The sequence below is a fragment of the Sparus aurata genome, chromosome 23, assembly GCF_900880675.1.
Source record: "Sparus aurata chromosome 23, fSpaAur1.1, whole genome shotgun sequence".
In the NCBI taxonomy this organism is placed as follows: Eukaryota; Metazoa; Chordata; class Actinopteri; order Spariformes; family Sparidae; genus Sparus; species Sparus aurata.
The window spans coordinates 11,749,732-11,768,089 of NC_044209.1; the positions used below are offsets into that span (position 1 = coordinate 11,749,732).

Consider the following 18,358-nt stretch of genomic DNA (forward strand, 5'->3'; position numbering starts at 1 on the left):
TCCTCCGCTGCCATTGGCTGCAGTGCTAAAATTAGCATATTGACCCCTGTGAAATGCATTCTGGGAATATCCCGTCTTTGACTTGGCCTTATGGGGCCACTGCTGTTTGTGGTCTTCAGATGCGGCAATGAGGTCATCATGTAGACCTCATCTTTCTTGTGTCTGCGGCAGGATTGTTAATGTCCTCAGCCACCATGAGGGTATACTGTATATTTGGGACAGAGCTGCAACTATTTTGATCATCAGTTAACATGCAAAAGCTATCATGTTCTTTGCCTATTGACTAAGGTGCATATCTTGCAGACCTCCTACAAATACTTTTGCTTCAACACTTGGCAGTCGTTTCAGATCTGTGTCTTGAGAGAGCCCAAACTTTATGGATTTGTGCTCCTTTAACATACTGGAAGTTAGCGGTTAGGAGCTTGAAGTCAGTTTTATACAGAGAGTCTCGCAATTACCTTACACCTGTTTCACATTCATCTGTGTTCCGGGTCAAATGTGATTATTAGCACAGTTCAAAATCATTAATTAATGCCGTCGCCATTATGTAGACCTAAACAATAACAGGTGCATCCTTGTGGGGGTGAGTGAACTCTGCAGGCCGCCTGCTGGGAGTGTAAATGTGTGTTTTGTTCCAAGAGAAATATAACAGCTCGGGCCGTGCCTAAACGCTGGCGTAAGAAAGGGCAGGGAGTTTGAACCCGTGCACCTCTCGACTGCACGTCTCCTCATAAACACTTCACAGTTTGATATTTTCCAGTGACCCGTGGAGCCTGAAATTAAAAAGGCTTCCAGTAGAGCTTAGAATAAATAGTCCTTTGAGAAGCATCAGAGCTTTTATAGACTGTTTGGAATAGTCATTGGAGGACACCGTGAACGAGTTTCTGGCCCATTGTGAGAAGCTGTTGCTGACACTGGTGAAGTTTAAAGGACTCCTCCCTGCACAGAGGTAAAGGCAGTAAACAGGCGCTGCAGCTGTCCGGGACACAGTGAGAGAGCGAGGGCTCAGACTTAGCACATAGGAGAGAGGGAGTAGCACCGAGGCTGTCTGACTGTTTGTGCGAGGATTGGGTTACCTCAGCTGAAGGCTGCATCTCTGGAAAAGGAGGCCAGGGGTTAAAAGTTGCGCATATGTGAGCCTAATTTGTTGATGCCCGATTGCACAATGAGGGCGCCCGTTTGAGTCAGTGGTCACTGAGTGAACCTCCTCCTCCTCCTCCACCACCTTCACTGCGCACTCTGACCAGGCTGCACAAGGTTACCATGAATTAATTTCCTGGATTTGTGCGAGCTTAAGCAATGAAAGATGGAGGACACGGAACAGGTGGACTTACCGAATCTAACCTTTACTCAGTATATGAAGGACAATGGAGTGGTGGTCTTTCACACAATGGCATGCCTGAGCTGCCTGCTGCCTTTATACAGCACAGGGTTATGTGGCTGCCTGTCAGTGACAAGAATAAAACATATACTGTATGGTAATATAAATACCATTACTACCTTTTCTTCCTTCCTTTACCAGGAAGCTGTGGTGTCAAATGCAGTGCAGGAGTCCATAAACGGCGTGTAAATAATTACTGTTCTACAGTCAAATCAATGCACAATTGAATAGACACAAACCTGTACTGCTCTCCACTGCAGGCACTCGTCTTTAATGTCCCAGCACGACTCTTAAATGAGCCTGCGCCAGCGAGCAGTATGTAGGACGACAAACGGGCTATGAAATACCATCGCTTCGATAAATAACTCACAATTAATTCCCATTGTAAGTCAGTTACAAGGCTTGGCATTGAATCGAGGTCACAGTTTGCACATTTCATCGACCAATTCACAGTTAGTAACTAACACTCTCCGAAAACATTCATGATATTACAAGCAGTGATTACCAGCGTGACAGTGCCGCTGTGTTCTATTCTCACTGGAGGTCATTAGAGGAGAAGGTGATTGGTTTATGTAACTACTTATCTGTGCAGCACATTTGTCCATATCTTATTACTTCCTAGTCTTGTTGCATTACACGTGATTGATTGACCTGCTGATTATTGTGGCAATGCAAAACAAAAACACTATATCTACATCTGGTTGGGTTTTACAGCCATTTCTTAAACTTTACCATTATGTGGTTATTGCATATAAGTAAAAATGCTTTAAGAAAAAAAAGAAAAAAAAAACACTCCTAATCATTGTATCTTTTGATGCATTGATTTTATTTCATTTACGTACATTTGATTGGAAATGAAATCCATTTCATTTAATAATAAGAAGAGAGCAGAAACATGGGGGAGGTGTTAAGTAACAATAATAAGACCTTGAGGAAAATAAATAAATAAATTGAGGCAGAAGTATCTAACATATTATTGTGTCATCATGTTTGGTTTGATTTCAAACTTTTAAGATCTCCCTCAAGAGAAACAGAAGACACTGTTTTCAGCAGCTGAGTAGAGTTCCTCGTCTCCAAAAACAAAACTTTAAAGGTGCAATGTGTAGTTTTGTGGAAAATACATTTTTATGGCGCGCAGGTGGTCGAGTGGTTAGAGCGCATGCCATAAAACGCAGCTGACCTTGATTCGATTCTGGCCCCCTCTCTCTCCCATGTTTCCTCTCTGTCTACTGCTAATAAAGGTGTCTATACCACAAAAAATCTTAAAAAAAAAAAAAAAAGAAAAGAAAGAAAATACATTTTTATAACAAGAGGAATTTCTTCATTGACTGAGCTTTATGCTTCTTCGTTTCCAAGATTAAATAAACTGTATAAACAAACTGGTCTTACAGATGAAGACAGATTTTTAATGTTCTACTCTTTATAATTGTGTTCTGGGGACCTTTTTTTCCTTTGAGAACGGATTATGCATTCAGTTATGGCAGAAAAAACATATTTCCGAGTTTGTTTTATTACATCATTAATATTATAAATATTATGTTAGAATTTCTTCTCAAAAACTACAAAGGACCCCTTTAATATTGAATACACTGACTAATATTCTATTTAAAACTGAATGTGTGAAATCAAATTTGGCGACCACTGCCATGTTCAGCTGTTAGAAAACATGTATCACTCACTATCCTTTTTGTAACAGTGTAAGATCCATCCATTATAACTGAACTTAACTGAACTTAAAAGAAATAGTGTCAAACATATATTATGAATACCATTTTTGAATAGCGTGGCGTTTTAAAGAATTCACTCAGTGGTAATGTATATGGAGCGTTTCCCATGGAAACTATGCGCTCATGACTGGGAGGGCTCTGCAACTTAAGAGTCCAGAGGCACGGGAACCACGAAGGTCATGCCACGTATGTGGGACCAGATGGCTGTTGGGCTCATTTTCAACTGCAAATGGCTCAATTTACTTTTGCTTGGCTTGTCCGATGTGCTCACTTGGCTCTGTGCGGGGGACTTTCAGGTTTATGAATTCTCCTCACGCAAAATGATTCTGTAGTCTACATGCACTCGAGGATCCACCAGGAGCACTGATGTAGGGCATCGTTACCATTCCCTGGTGTCCATTATGTTATCGTCTATTGTCAATATTCTGCAACTACAAAGCCGTTAACTGAGAGTTTTCACTCAATGACCACCGAATAAAAGAAACAGCTTATCGTTGTATTGGTCTAATACCACAAATGTTTGCACTCATCAGCATTTCAGCACAACACCGTCATAGCTACAGTTCGTTGATGATGTTTGAATTGGCATTTTTCATTTTCTAAAAGATTTGAAGAGTTAAAGTAGCCAAAGTGAGAGAGAGGAGAGGTGAATACAACAGGAAGAACCTCACCTCCAAGATAACTGGTTATTTCCAGTCGGACTTCATTCTTTGAGGATAACTTCCATAAGAAACAATCCAACCCTTAGTCGATAACGTTGAATACACAGCAAAATACTCTTATGTATACAGTGTTGGGACCTCTTGGCTGGAGAATTTCTTGTACAAGTTTAAAACCTCAGTTTTTTTCTGAAACTCCTGAACTCGACTCTTTGTTGATTAACTGTCCGCGGTTTATCAGAGGGCCTTCTGTAATTGGAAACACTGAAGCTTCCATCAACTCCAACTCCCAATCAATATTTCATCTTTATGCATCAAATCAAGTAGGTTTTGATTTGGTTTAGATTCACGGTTTGTCCCTCCTGCCACCCTGTCGTCTGTCACCTCAGCAGTGACGGGGCCTTCGTTGCCCTGAAGAGAGACAGTTGTAGACTTTGTCCATGCCGCAGTGAAATGCTGGTTCAGCCAGAGCGCAGATCACTCCTCCAAAGAAGGGGATCAACCTGTAAATTCATCACAGGTACTACTTTTCAAGGAGAGCTGATGACATCATCAATGACCTCACAGATTATGTTGACATCCGTTGACCTCCACATCCTTCATTTAACATGAATTGGTTGTACAATCTTTATTATCTATTTGTTTTCTGCTTTTAGAGCCACTTTCTAAACTATATTTAAACACCAGTCAGTCAAATCAATTGAGATTAACATTTTGTTTGCACTGTACGAAATAATCCTAAAAACACCGTATCACTCTGACAGCAGGGGGCACCACAAATTATACTGTTTAAACACAGTCATTTCCCATAAATAGAATTTAGTTTGTAGCTTTAATTTCACATGAGAGCTTGATTATTTTTTGGCCTTGATGTTTAACCAAGAACAGAGAAAGAGGAGTTAACCTTTAAGATTGTAATTCATGTACTACAACCCACTTATTTACTATCAATCTGTAATTAGGGTGTTATTGAGGAACAACTCTCAGTAAGTTGCTAAGTAGGTGTAGAATATAGTCATCCAGAGGCATTTATAAGTGCTTTATAATGACTAATAAAGAGCCAATACACCACTAATTTATTATGATTATAAGCAACAAGCTAATGGTTAATATGTGTACCATCAAATAAAGTGTTGCCAAGCTCATCTATCAGAGATCTACAGTGACACATATCACAAATATGGTTTTTCTAGTGTTAAAGAGTTCGGAGTGAATATTAAGGCCAGCGTGCCTCATTTAAACCCTCCCAACATGGAACCATCTCCACAGCTGCGGGCGTCTGATGTCCCTCTTTCTCACAGACCGACAGAGGATTACACGCTCCTGATTTAGATTCCAACTCCTCTTTTTCAGCCCAACGCGCGTGCCGTAACCAGATACTTTTCTTCAGCCCGGGCGAGTAGCTCATCTCCCGCTGGGGCCTGTGTGGGTCCAGACAGAGACTAATCACTCCAGTGATCCAGGTGTGCGTGTTAAGAAACACATCACTGCTCCTGTTGTCACCCACGGGGCCAGCGTGTGACATCAGGGTGGTTTCTGGGAAAAAAGGTTTACGAAGCCTCTTGAGAGGGGCAGCGGAGATCAGGATGTGTTTTTGTAAAGATGTACCTTCCGTTATCGCCCGACTTCTATTTGAGATTCCTGCTAAGAGTCCTCACAAAGCTGTGAAACTACACCATGTTTATTCACACATATGGATCATTCTAACTGAATTTTCTCAGACACATCTGACCTGTGTTACACTGACCTTTTTGAGACGTCAATGTTTACGAGGATGGCAGCCTGCATACGCAGCATGCTATACGGACAAGACGGTCTGTGGCTCTTATTTTTAGGCCGTGCAGTCACCAACCTGAATCCTACCTGCATCACGAGAGGCAGTTGAGTGTTAGGGAATGCATAGCTGGCTTTTTTCTAACATGTATAGCCGAGTGATAAGCCTCAGTGACAGGTCGCTATTAAAATTGCCATTCTTTTGGTTTGGGCTTCGTGTGTCTGTTTGTCCTGTACTGTTTATCTCTGAATAACTCGCCGCACGGAGCCAAGGAGCTGCAGCAAAGTGACGCAAATGGATCACCGGTGGAGCCGGTTGACAGACTGTCAGCTGTATTTTGTTGACAATAAGTCAGAATTTGAGTTTGCTTGTTGAAGGTGCACTGTTTAGAACTGGCAGAGAATTTGTATCGATATTATGACTTTTAAGCATTTGATATGAGGAAGAAAATGATATTGTGGAGTCAAACTTGTGTCCGTTGTGTTCATGTGTCCATGTAAAAGTTAAAAAAAAAGGTGTGTGTAAGCAAGCATGCATATCAGTTAACGCTCTGAGCAAGGTTAAAAACCAAACAAATAGATGGTGGGCACTTGCCCTTACTCTGTTAATTACTTGTTGTGTTCTACATGTTTTCGATGTTAAATGTGTTTCCTGTGTGAACTCTCTGAACTAGGGAGCTGCAGCAGGAGGGAGGCAAAAGCTTGAGAGGAGGAGCGCTCTGATGCCGAAAATCAATCCTCCTGACGCTAGTATGGATTGTCGAAAGCGAGACTGAGTCGATCGGCCCACACAGCGGGCTGCAGCTCCCACTGGGACCACTGAGGTCATGTCCTCTGTACTTTACAGCTATTTTTTCAGGGAATGTGAGTTTTTTTTACAGCCCATGGGGGAGTTTACATCCTGTCATTAACAATTAGCACCCGGTGGATGTTTTATAAGTGGAGTCCTACACCTTTTGTTTCAATACACTTAAAGATCCAGTGTGTAGGATTTACGGGCATCTAGGTGATGTTGCAGATTTCCCTTACCATCCCCCTAGGTTTGTTGCTAAAATCGCAAAAAGGCCCTCTCTGGAGCCACTGTTTGGTTTGTCCTTGTGGGCCACTGTAGAAACATGGTGGACTCCGTGTAAGAGGCACCACTCCCTCTGTCCACTATATAAGGTGACAAAAACATAACATGTTTGAATATTATTCATAATTATGAATATTTCTGCTGATCAAATCCTACATAATGGACCTTCAAATCTGACTTTCAAAAAAGGGCTTAGTAATTAAATCTAAATTCTTTACATCCTCATGTATGGAGACAAAATAATTGAATGGGTACCTGAATAAATACATTATTAAAAAATTCAAATGTGTGAAATACACTTTATTTTTGGCATGTAGTCAAAGCCTACAGCCTGACATGCAAGAAAACCCTAGATACAGCCCTGAAAAGAGCAATAACACTGGATAACGGAATAGTGTTGAGCCTTTAGACCAGACGAGCTCAAAGTGTGTCAAAGTTTGCCCATCATAAGGTTCGATCGGCCCACCAGATGTTTCAAGTGAAAAAAATATATGTTGTTTTATTGGGCCCCCAATTAAGTCTCAGACACGGCCCTCCAGGGGAAAGAATTTGGGCACCCCTGCTTTAGACACACTGAGCGTACAGACATGGTCCTGTATAAATAATATATATAAATAAAGCAGGCATCCTTGCACTACATGCTTGGGACCATATGGACTGACTGAGAGGTCACATTGAGGGAGCTGATATTGCTGCAAACAATGTCTTTGGCGTTGTTCCACACACCTGAACGTTGTCACCCCTGACTTCTGGGTAATCTGACAGATCATAACAAATACCCTAAAGGCCTGCTGGGGCGGGGGAGGACGGCATGGCACTATGTATAGCAGGAAGCCATAACGTGTGAGACCTCTTTCTGGCATTTGACCGCAAGAGTAGGCCTTAACAGCGGGGCTGTGACAGAAAAACATTTTCCCCCAGCTGAGGTTCTTCTGGCAGGGAAGTTGCTGTGGAGAGGAGTGACAGAATCTGGAAGGAGTATCACCATGGTTCAGGGACGCCCCTGCACCCCCTCAAGACCATATATGAGACTGTGAAACCCGATATCTGCTTCCAAAAGTCTCTTCCTCAAGCTGTGAACATTTCAATACTCTCGCTCCAATTTGTCTAGACATTAGCTCTAAGCCTCTTTCCCACTGTTCCCCCTGTTTAGAGACCAGTAGTGTGGGGAGGTGATGAATAATGAATCGTATTGTTATTCCGAGCTGGGGTCAACTCTTACCATGAGAGAAATTAATTGATCATCTCCTGCTGGGATAATCTGTGTCATGTGATCTGCCTCCTCCGGTTATATAACACAGAACTGGAAATATGTATAAAGCGCAGTGTTGTGAACAAATGAAGTTCGGCGAGCAGGTGCCCTTAAAATGATTAATTATACGATTGGATGTGCAGGGACGCATTAGAATAGCTGCAAGTTACAACAGGGGGGATCAGGTTCTGGGGCAAGGTCGTACCTCAAGTGTTTGGAGTCATGGTGAGAAACAAAAACTTGAGGATGGCAGCTATGCTATTTCCTCTCTCACATTGGCATGGTCTGTGAAATGCCCAAGTCCTCTTCCAAAGGTTTTGGGAACCAGTAACAACCAGCTCGGCCCATCGAACAAGTCTGTCAGGAGACAGCTGGCGCCACCAGAACGAAGTTATAGCGCCATTGACATGTACTCAGTGATAAAATACTGTTATTCTTATCCTTATTCTGTAGGATTATTGCCGTATCTGCCTCATATATTTTAAATATATTGTCATTTCCATGTGTGGCAATAGGTCAGTATTGTAAATAGCCTTCTTTCTGGCAACCATGTGACTTTTCAGTGGCATTTGAGGGGAGAGGTTACATTTTAGTGGCTTTGCCCCCTCAGTTCGGTCCTGACTGCACTCCCACACCAGCCTCCTCAGCAGACGAAGTTTATTGGTGTATCTGGTTATGATGCAAAGGGCAAGTGTCACCTGACGGACCTGCAGGTCAGCCGGGGGAACATGAAACACGCTGTTCTCAGAGGAAAATAGGGTCCCCAGAACACTGTTTTAATCTAGAAAGGTGGCAGGGTCCGCCACATCTAAACAAAGTAAAATAGTGTAAAACTGTGTTCCTGGGTTTGTTTATTCAGTTTATGCGGTCATGAAATTAAAGAGTTTGTTCGTTTAAACTTAGTCAGTGAAAATCCTTCTTGAGTCTTCCTTCTATTAGTAAAGAGTGTGTGTTTTTGCAGACATTATTGCAACATCGGGAATGACGTAAGCAGAAGAAATCAACAACACATGCCACAAGAAAATCACGTGCCATTGCTGTTTGCTGTTTGCTGTTGTTCATGTGTCCCGCCATAAATCATTCCCATTAATAGCACCAAAATAACGTAACGAAAAGCTCAAAATAGTAAAAGATAACCGAGCTCAAAGTCTTCTGCGCATTCTGGCTAAATGTAACTCTGACAATAATCATACCTGTTTAGATGTTTATGCGGGAAGATGTGTCTGAAGTAGGAACTCAAAGGGAACATTTGGGTTGTCAACATTTTTTATGATCTGGGGGTGGGTGCCGTGTCAGAGGGCATGTGACTGCACCGGGGGAGGAGCTGCACGATGGCCACTCATTTCTAGGCTGAAGTCACTGGATCTTAGGCCCCAAAATAGCCCAACAGAGGGTATATAGGGTTCCTCTCCCCGCTTGCCCCATCAGACAACGGTTCTGTGCAACAGTAAACGCACAGTGTGAAAAATCATTTCAAACCTCGGATGGGAGAGACTCCCAGCGGGCGAGAGAATAAGGAGCGTACAGGCCAAAAGAAGGATTGAAGTTTTTGTACTCTACAGCCACAGTAGAGGGCAACCCCAACTGGACACTAAAAGGATAATAAGCAAGCGAGGAGGAGGGTGAAGGGACCCGGAGCAAAGGATACTGCTCTTTGTTTGGATTGGTGTGTTCTCTCTCGTGGATTTCTCGCGTCCCTCCTCCTGGGCTCACAGCAAAGGGGGAGGCAGAGTGGCAGCCACCGCCGGGATGAAGTACAACTACCACGTGCCAGTGTCGACGTACACCCGCAGCTCGCAGTACACGCCAGTGTACCACACGCCGTCCTATTACACCCCCTCACACTACACACCGACGCACTACACACCCTCATACACCTCCACGACAAAGTACACGCCCACACAGTACAGCTCGACACACTACACGCCATCACGCCTCACGTCCACCTACAAGGCTGCGTCGACGTACGTCCCCTCGTACAGCAAGGGCTCACGGTACAGTTCAACACAGCGCGCGCAGGAACAGGAGCGTCCGGCACCCGTGATACCCGTCACACCCGCAAAGAGGACTGTGCACTTCCCCAATGACATCATCTTCCAGGATATAGTGAGGCGGGGGGACCTGGAGCAAATCGGTCGGTTCATGAGAGCGAGGAAGGTGCGCGTGGATACGCTCTTCCACTCAGGTGAGCAAAGCCTCCACAGTGTTTACTTTGAAACTAGATGTGAAATAAGAAACAGGCCTAATATCGGTGCTGCAGCAGAGGAGTGACTTAATCTTGTGCGCAGGTATGGCGGCACTGCATGAAGCCGTGCTGACTGGGAACCTGGAGGTGGTGAAGCTGCTGGTGAAATATGGCGCCGATGTCCATCAGAGGGACGAAGACGGCTGGACGCCACTTCACATGGCCTGCAGCGACGGCTACCCCGAAATCGCCAGGTGACACATGACTTGCTTTGTCAGCAGGGAAAATATACCTAATTCCTACAAAACCCATCTTTAGTTTTAATGACGAACAGAAAGAGGCACGTGAAACTGAAATCATGCACACTTAACTTGTTGCAATGACATTTAAAAAAAAAGGTGGGAAAAAATCTGGATATGACACGGGTAGATTGTTTCTGAACACTGAAACGTTTAACTGTGATATAACCCTGCAACACAATACATAAACATGGTATTCAGCAGTGAGCAAAAGGGATTAAAACAGGGGAAAATGTTGAAATATGAGTAGAAAGTTAAGAATAAAAAAAAGATGGTTTGCAGTAATGATAAACTGTATCGTTCTTTAAATCTGAGAACTTCTGTGGAACAAATACTCTGCTTCATTCTTCAGGTATCTGCTGTCGATGGGAGCCAGCACAGAGGCAGAGAACGAAAGTGGAGAGAAGCCTGCGGACCTCATCGACCCAGACTACAAAGATCTGGCCAAACTGTTTGAGGCGGGCTGTGCCTGACTGGGCACTGAATGGACCCGGGAGAGAAAGAAAGAAAGAAAGAAAGAAAGAAAGAAAGAAAGAAAGCTGAGCAGACGCTTGGAGAGGACGAAAAAAAAACGTATTTAGAAGTGTACAGTATCAAAGAAACTTGTAGCAGTGAGGTCCTGCCACCGATCCTGTAAAGCAAGATGCGCAGCACAAGTTGATATGCAATTATTATTTTTTTTAATAATAGCCTTAAAGCAGTACTCCATCAAGCTGTATTTATCATTTTGGTTGTTTGAATCTACTTTTGTTTTACTTTATTTTGTGCATTTGTGTGTTTTTCATGGCACCAGTGCTGCAGATGTTAATCAACAGATATCTCCACGTCTTCACGCTCAGCCTCTGAAACACGATACCAACAATGTGTCCCTGAATCAAAAAGTCATCTTTACTTGCGTGCACAGTCCATTTCTGAAGAAAAATTACCCGATACAGTTACATATCTTCACTGCTGGGCAGGAGGATCAGCCATTGTAAATATCTGATACTCTGTTGGTGGTCAAAATATCTATTTGATCCTGTACAAACTCTTATGCTGCAGTTTTATCCCCTAATGTATCGCTGCTGTTTCCTGTAGTAGAAACACGAATGTCGGCAATGAAAGTCTTATACTTTTCTCTTCAATAATTATTTTTGTACGTTTTCATAAATAAAGAGAATTTTTTAATAAACATGACTGAGTTGCTGGTGTGTTTTCTGTTTAGGGAAAAAAAATAAAAGTGTGTGACAAGAACTGGGGACCACCATCACTTCAAGATGTAGCTTTCCAGCCATCCTCTTTATTAAGTGCAATATTACTATGTTCAAAGATTTTTATACCTGTGTAGCAACTTTAGTCAGGTTTTGGCTGCTGATGCTTTAAAACTGTGATAGTAGGCAAGCTAAGTTGGAATTAAAACTGTAATAAAGCAATAAATAAGCAATTAAAAAACACCACTGGAATGTAAATTTTCATTTAAGGAGAGATTTTGGAAAGAAGTAATTTGAGACAAGACAATGTAAATCAATGTGTGTGTGTGTGTGTGTGTGCGCGCGCGCGTGTGTGCGCGTGTGTAAAAAATGTTACATTGGCATAAGTGAAAGACGTCCATATGAATAGCTGCCTACTCAAGAATGTGATATTAAAGGGACTAAGTATAAAAAGTATTTCCTGCCAGTGAGGAATGAAAAGTAGAGCTTTAAAAGTAAAAATTATATATATCAACATGTATGTATATACTGTATACTATTGGTTGATCACTTATGTGGCTGTCTGAATATTGATCGATTGATGTATTTGTTTGTATTATGCCATCTTCAAAATAACCAGTAAGTAAAGTTATCAAATAAACGCAGTGGAGTAAAAGTAGAATACTGCCCTCCAGAATGTAAATAAGTGAAAGTAGTAGCTAAAAATTGTAATAAAATAGCCTTCAGAACTTGAGTAAATGTACTTAGTTACATTGCATCAGTATGTGTGTGGTGATTATTATTATTCTTATCATTATTCTTATTATTGTTGTTGTTGTTGTTGTTGTTAATGTTGTTGTTATTATTAAGGTTGATGTTGCTGTTGTTATTCTGTAAAGGAGTGTTATCCTTCAGGGGGGTATTCCAGAAAGGAGGTTCAACAAGAGAGCCTAACCGTGAACTCTGAGTTGACTTACCCTGGGAAGTGAAACTCTGAGTTTTCAGTTCCAGAACAGCTGATCTGAGTTAGGTAAGTCGACTCTGAGTATGTAAACTCTGACTTGAGCTCGTTCCTGACAACTAGTAAAAAGCCATCATCAATGGAGCTCCGATACTGTGATTCACCATGGCAACAGGGGAGAATACAGGAAGCAGACATTTTATGGGGAAAAAAAAAAAAGTAACACGGCTGCGGCCATAATAAAAATCACTGACAGAGTTTTAGATGTGGTCTTCTTTTCATTTTGGATTTAACATCACTTTCTTTTATATTAGCCTTTGAGGAAGTGGTTTACTGTTGTTCAATGTTTTGTTTTATTTTATTTTATTTGAGGCTATTATATTTTAATTTATTTAAATCAGCTTAAAATGACATATAGAAACACGATGGCTCCTCACTTTGGTTTTATTTCACATATTAAACGAAGTAAAAGTTTATTCAGTGGATATTTTAACTTGTAGTAGCTTTTATCACCAACAGATGCTGTTTAACACATATCTGTGTCCTAACATCCTGCTGAGTAGATGAACGTGAAGTGGTGCTCACCTCCACCTGCAGCACGTCCGACAGAGGCAGAGGAGCTGGTCCTGAGTCAGGTCGCTGGGTAACCAGAGGCTGAGGGCGTCACTCACCCCCAGGACCCAACATTAGAGGCAGACACACATTTACTGTCTACAGATTGAACTAGAAGTCATTTAATCTTACACTCAATGCGGCTAGAAACACGGACTTTGAAATTACGTTGTTGGAAAAAATACAATAGGCTATACTGATGGTTACTTTGGTAGTTATCTGTGGGAAATAAAGAAAGCTAAATGAAATGTGAGTTATTTCTCTTTTTCTGACTGCTGGAAGGTGATTGATTAACCTGCGAAGTGATATAAAAAAAAAAAAAGAAAAAAACGAAGAGGATTGTTCAGATCTGAGAGCACGTCAGCAATGACGTGTAGCCTGATAGTCGCTGTGCAGCCGGCGAATAAAAATGACGGACTGATGAGAAGCGGTCTGCTGCTCGGTTCATGCCTCGTCAGGGAGTGAGAGCTCATCTAAATGAATCTAAATTCTCCTCCTGGTGTAAAACTATGCGAATTATTTCTGCTTCAACATGATCGGACTGAGAAGGAAAGGACAGCCGCTGTCAGACAGCTCCTTCAGACTCAGGGTTTCTTCAGGTAAACCTGCCAGTGAGCAGGTTATGTTCACAGAGTAAGTTACCGCAGTAACAGACCCAGAGTTTAAGTTACCTCTCTTTATGGAACTGGAAACTTAGAGTTTCTCTCATTTCAGGGTTAACAAACTCAGAGTTTTCACAAAACCCGCTTTCTGGAATACCCCCCAGGTCCTATGTTGTGGATGAGAGCCTGAGAGCTCTTTCACTTCCGTGTCTTTTACCGGAAATGATTGGTTGGCATTGGCAACGTTTTAGCCAGGTCTGACGGCGTACAGTCTCTGAATAAAGAAATTGAAAGGAAGGGCCACAAAAAGGTTTGTTGAATATCTTAACACTTAACACACTTAACTTTACTGTACATTTTTACATTTTTTAAATAAAGGCACCGTGTGTCTTTCTCAATATTATCTGGGCCCGGTAACGCCTGCAAAATATTAGCTGCTGCAAGCTAACGTTACGACAAGACAATGTAAATCACCAGCTAGCGAGGCAGCTAGCTAGCTAAAGTTAGCCGAAATTATTGTGTCAGCAAATTTATAGTTAGCTGACCCTCGGGTCTCGGCTATAGGGCGACACGAATCCGAAAGAACAGAATAATTGTATAGACAAAACACATTTTTATTCATGGACATGAGCAGTGGCTAACTTACTGTGTTTGGCTCTGTAGCTTGCTGCTAACACTACTGAAGTAAAAACGTAAACAAAAGCCTCCAGGCTAGCTAACGTCAACATGTGTTAATTTATTTCAGGCGCACGGCGTATCTTAGCGATTTAGATGTTAATTAACGCATCCAAATAAGAACACTCGTTTTGTTACTAATGTTATTTTACATCAGAACTATAACGTTACAGTTAATCGTAAGTGACTAGTAAGTAGCTAGCTAAACGAACCGTGTGGGCTAACCAGCAGTGGAAACCAGTTTACTGTTTCTAATAGATCACTTTGGTGTAAATGTAGTTTCGTGTAATGTCATCTAGAAACTGACTTCTTAGATCAAGTGGTTGTTGTAATTGCTAGAATTCAGCTGAGGACTTCTGAACCTTTGTATTCTTCAAATCCACTCACCATAGAGGAGCGAGGAGCGAGTACAGACTGCAAACAGAATGACCAGGTCTGTAACAAGTTGTGGCACACAAGCACAAATGAGTCAGTGTTAAAAGTGATATTTACATTTCATCATATGTAATTGTACCTAATGCTTTGGGCTTTAGAGGCAGACGGTTTTTTTTATCAGAAGTTTAGTTTACAGTAAACAAATAAGTTAAAAGATCTGTAGATGTCTGTTGCTGCTGCTAATGTTACTGTTTTCATGTTTGTTAAGCTCATCTGCTACCAGGATGGTGAATAGTTACAAGCGGACTTCAAGCCCCCGATCCCCTACTAACAGTGGGGAGCTTTTCACCCCAGCACATGAAGAAAATGTGCGCTTTATACATGATAGTAAGTACTCCTTTTCACATTGAGGTCTTGATTATCTTGTTACCGGAAGGATGCTGGTTCAATTCCCCTGGTCTGTGTAGATGTTTTATATTTAAATGTATGAAATTCATTTTCTGAAATTCTGCACTTTCTCTCCTGCTTTATTTCAGTGGGTGATTATTGATAGGTCTGTTATGACTGACTTGCCTTCTCCTGTTCCACAACCACAAAAATAGTATATTCAGGCACAGAGTGCTTAATGCAGACCAGTTAAACAAATCTGATCGTTGTGGGCTTCTGGTGTATATTGTTCATTTTCATGCCACATGTAACTGCAGCGTTTATCTCTTAAATGGACAAGTTCACTGTTTGCAGTAGAGCAGTTGATGCCATAAACTGAACAGACTCCTTTTTGTACTTTGTGCCATTATAATAGAATACCTTGAATTCAATAACATGAATGTGTGCATCCTTTACATTAATTTATGTTATAGGTTATACTAAACAGAACATTATCACATAATGGACTCTGTTTAATAAGATAAACATATTTTAGAGCAAGAAAACAGGTTGTGTGTCCCGTCTATTGTCAGAAAACGACTTGAAGAACAGCAGTGGTATTTCTGCTTTAAGCCTGCTGGTCAACTTGCCCCCTTCACAATGCCAGAGGCCACACTATTGTTTGGCAAACTAAGGGAACCACTCCTTGTTTATTGTGTGGATTTCAAAGGTGCCCTGTGGAGTTTTCTTCCAAACAAACCAACATTATGTTTCTCCCTAAAACTCTTTGTGTGTATTCTTGAGGTCTGGCAAACATGTCGAAAAGCAGTTCCTTCCTTTAAAGAAAAAAATAAAACATTTGCATCTTGGCCTGTTCCCGCCACCTGTAGAGTAATGGAATAAACTAAAACCAATAGCAGAACTATGTGCCATGCAGGCACTTGCATGTGTGTCCACAAGATAAAAAAAACAGGGACCCACCCCAAAAAATGCCCCGTAGAGCTACTAGAGGTCTACACAGGAAACATTTAAGACAGCATTTTAGTGTCAATAACGTAAGTCTGAGTGCCTGGGTTGCAGGCTACAGCCCATGAGAACAGCCTCTCCTTTCTTTCTTTTTTTCTCTCTCCTTCCTTCCTCTTCTCTGCAGTCATCTGCTTTTGTTCTCTGAATCCAATCTTATCATGAATATATTTGTCTGGAGTGCACACAGTGATAGCCTACAGTTTCTGTCGTCCAAAGAGACACAATCTTCTCAGTGTTTGTAAATGTGTTTTCCTTACGGATGTTTTCAGTGTAAAAATGATTCTTGTTGCCCATCATCCTAATCTATCTCTTACCAAATTCTTTTCTTTTTCTTGCTTCTTTTTTTAATGCAAAAAAAGCGATCACATTACAGCGTAATTCCTGTGTCACCTCATGCGTGTGTGTTCTTGTAATATGTGACCCCCCCTGTTGCTGATCATTCATGACGGGTACAAACTGCCAAGGCATTAATTTGCTCAGTTCAAGAACCGGCATTGGCGCACTTATTTGAAAAGCGTTTAAGAATCAGTTTACAAGTTACCAAATGCAAGTCAATTCGGATGTAGTGATATTGGGATTGTCTCACCTTCATTAGGTTGAGCTTATTTACCTTCAGCCTTTCTTGTCATGCCATTACTAACAAGTGTGCAGGGTCGGATGAAGACTTTTTAATTGTAATAAAAGCCGGTTGTCTTTGACTCTTTCACAGCCTGGCAGTGTGTGCTTAGAGACATCAGATCAACGCAAAATAGTGAACGTAATGACCGTGGACCACAGGAGTATGTGGAGAAGAACCCAAATCCTAACCTACATTGTAAGTTACAGTGTACCTTACTAGTGAGCTGGATTTCATTTGGGGATTAAATTAATCAGAGGCCAGGTAACAACTTTTTTCTGTCTCCTTTTTCAGCTTTCACACCAGTGGACCTGAGTGACCTCAAGAAACGCAACACACAGGACTCCAAGAAGTCCTAGTCTTTCCCATGATGGTCGAGTCGCTTTTTTCCACCCATTATCCTCAAGAACTTTTTCCTCCATCGGCCAGAAGGTCAGCCCTGTTGGCCCTTAGCACAGAATGCCAATCTCATTTCTAAACTCTGGACCATAACAACCCCCATCTCTCTCTTTATCCTCAACAATTGACTAAGAAGAAAAGAAGTGGGATTCCAGGGAGCACAAATTCTCCGGTCTCTTGGTTCATGTTTTCGCAAGTCATAAAAACCTTCATATGTTCATTCTTTATGTGGACGGGACTGATGCAAACTGTCATCAAAATTTGCTGACATCTGATGCTGAGGTACAAACTGTTGACACTCTCCACAGGACACAGAAGACTGCAGTCTTAAATACAAACCCTGTTTTCTTTACTTATACGACTTCGGAGGAAAATGCGAGAAGGGCTGACTTCCTTTTTCTTTTTCAGTTTGTTTCGGAAATTAGTTGGATCAGTAAATTGTAGAGGTAATGTAAGGATCACATTGGATACACACTTTATGGGCAGGTTTTGGAAGCCAAATACAATGTAGAAGGCCAACATTTTTATTATAAATTTTCTTGCCCTCAAAAATGGACTTTACTAAGTAGAGACCTCCCAGAGTATGCTGCCCTTGGTTAACTTCCCCACCCCCCCAAGCCTTGAAACAAAATGTTGAATAAAAGACTTTTACAGTACTCCTGCTTGTATTGATCCTAAATGAACAATGATTCTGGAACATGGAGAAAGGAAACCAAGTAGAATGTACACTGACGGTACACAGGTGGGAATTTCATAAAGCCAGATAGTTGGGAGAATGTATGCTGTATCCTGCTTGTGCTGATTTTAGACCTACAGCCAATGACTATATTTCATGATTGTTAATTTTATCAGTTTATCAATTGAAGTCCAAGTCATTCTTATAAAAGCTTAAAGCCAAAGTTTATATATTTAAATTGCTTGTTTTGTCTGTCCATTGATATTAAGTATGATTCCATTGAAGGTTTAAAAAAAGAGAAAAATATTGACATTCGAGAGGCTGGGACCAGCTAAATGATTATCAAAAGATCAAATTTCTGCCACTGATCTACTAATTGTTTTAGTTCTAATTGAGGAGTTTAAACCATGCATATGAGTCCCTGAGGAACACAGTCATATCATGCATGCTCAATAGGGCTGATAGTATTTGTCACGCATATTACGTGATGACGTTGTGTTTACGTCCGGTACGCACCAACCCAGGTTCTC

General features: G+C 41.5%; 2 protein-coding genes across 3 annotated transcripts; both read left to right on the plus strand.

The window, feature by feature from the left end:
• Positions 1-9,282: 9,282 nt before the first annotated feature.
• On the plus strand, positions 9,283-11,527 carry ppp1r27a (protein phosphatase 1, regulatory subunit 27a). Its single transcript, XM_030406491.1, has 3 exons — positions 9,283-10,052; positions 10,156-10,306; positions 10,704-11,527. Exons 1-3 carry the CDS (start codon positions 9,617-9,619, stop codon positions 10,822-10,824), a joined length of 708 nt encoding a protein of 235 aa, XP_030262351.1. The 5' UTR covers positions 9,283-9,616; the 3' UTR covers positions 10,825-11,527.
• Positions 11,528-13,750: 2,223 nt separating this feature from the next.
• On the plus strand, positions 13,751-17,808 carry mcrip1 (MAPK regulated corepressor interacting protein 1). 2 transcript variants are annotated; one of them, XM_030407185.1, is made up of 5 exons: positions 13,751-14,005; positions 14,763-14,803; positions 15,014-15,132; positions 16,847-16,951; positions 17,048-17,808. In XM_030407185.1, exons 2-5 carry the CDS (start codon positions 14,796-14,798, stop codon positions 17,110-17,112), a joined length of 297 nt encoding a protein of 98 aa, XP_030263045.1. In that variant the 5' UTR covers positions 13,751-14,005; positions 14,763-14,795; the 3' UTR covers positions 17,113-17,808. The 2 variants fall into 2 exon arrangements, with proteins under 2 accessions (XP_030263045.1, XP_030263044.1); XM_030407184.1 differs by having other exon boundaries at positions 13,758-14,005; positions 14,710-14,803.
• Positions 17,809-18,358: the final 550 nt, after the last annotated feature.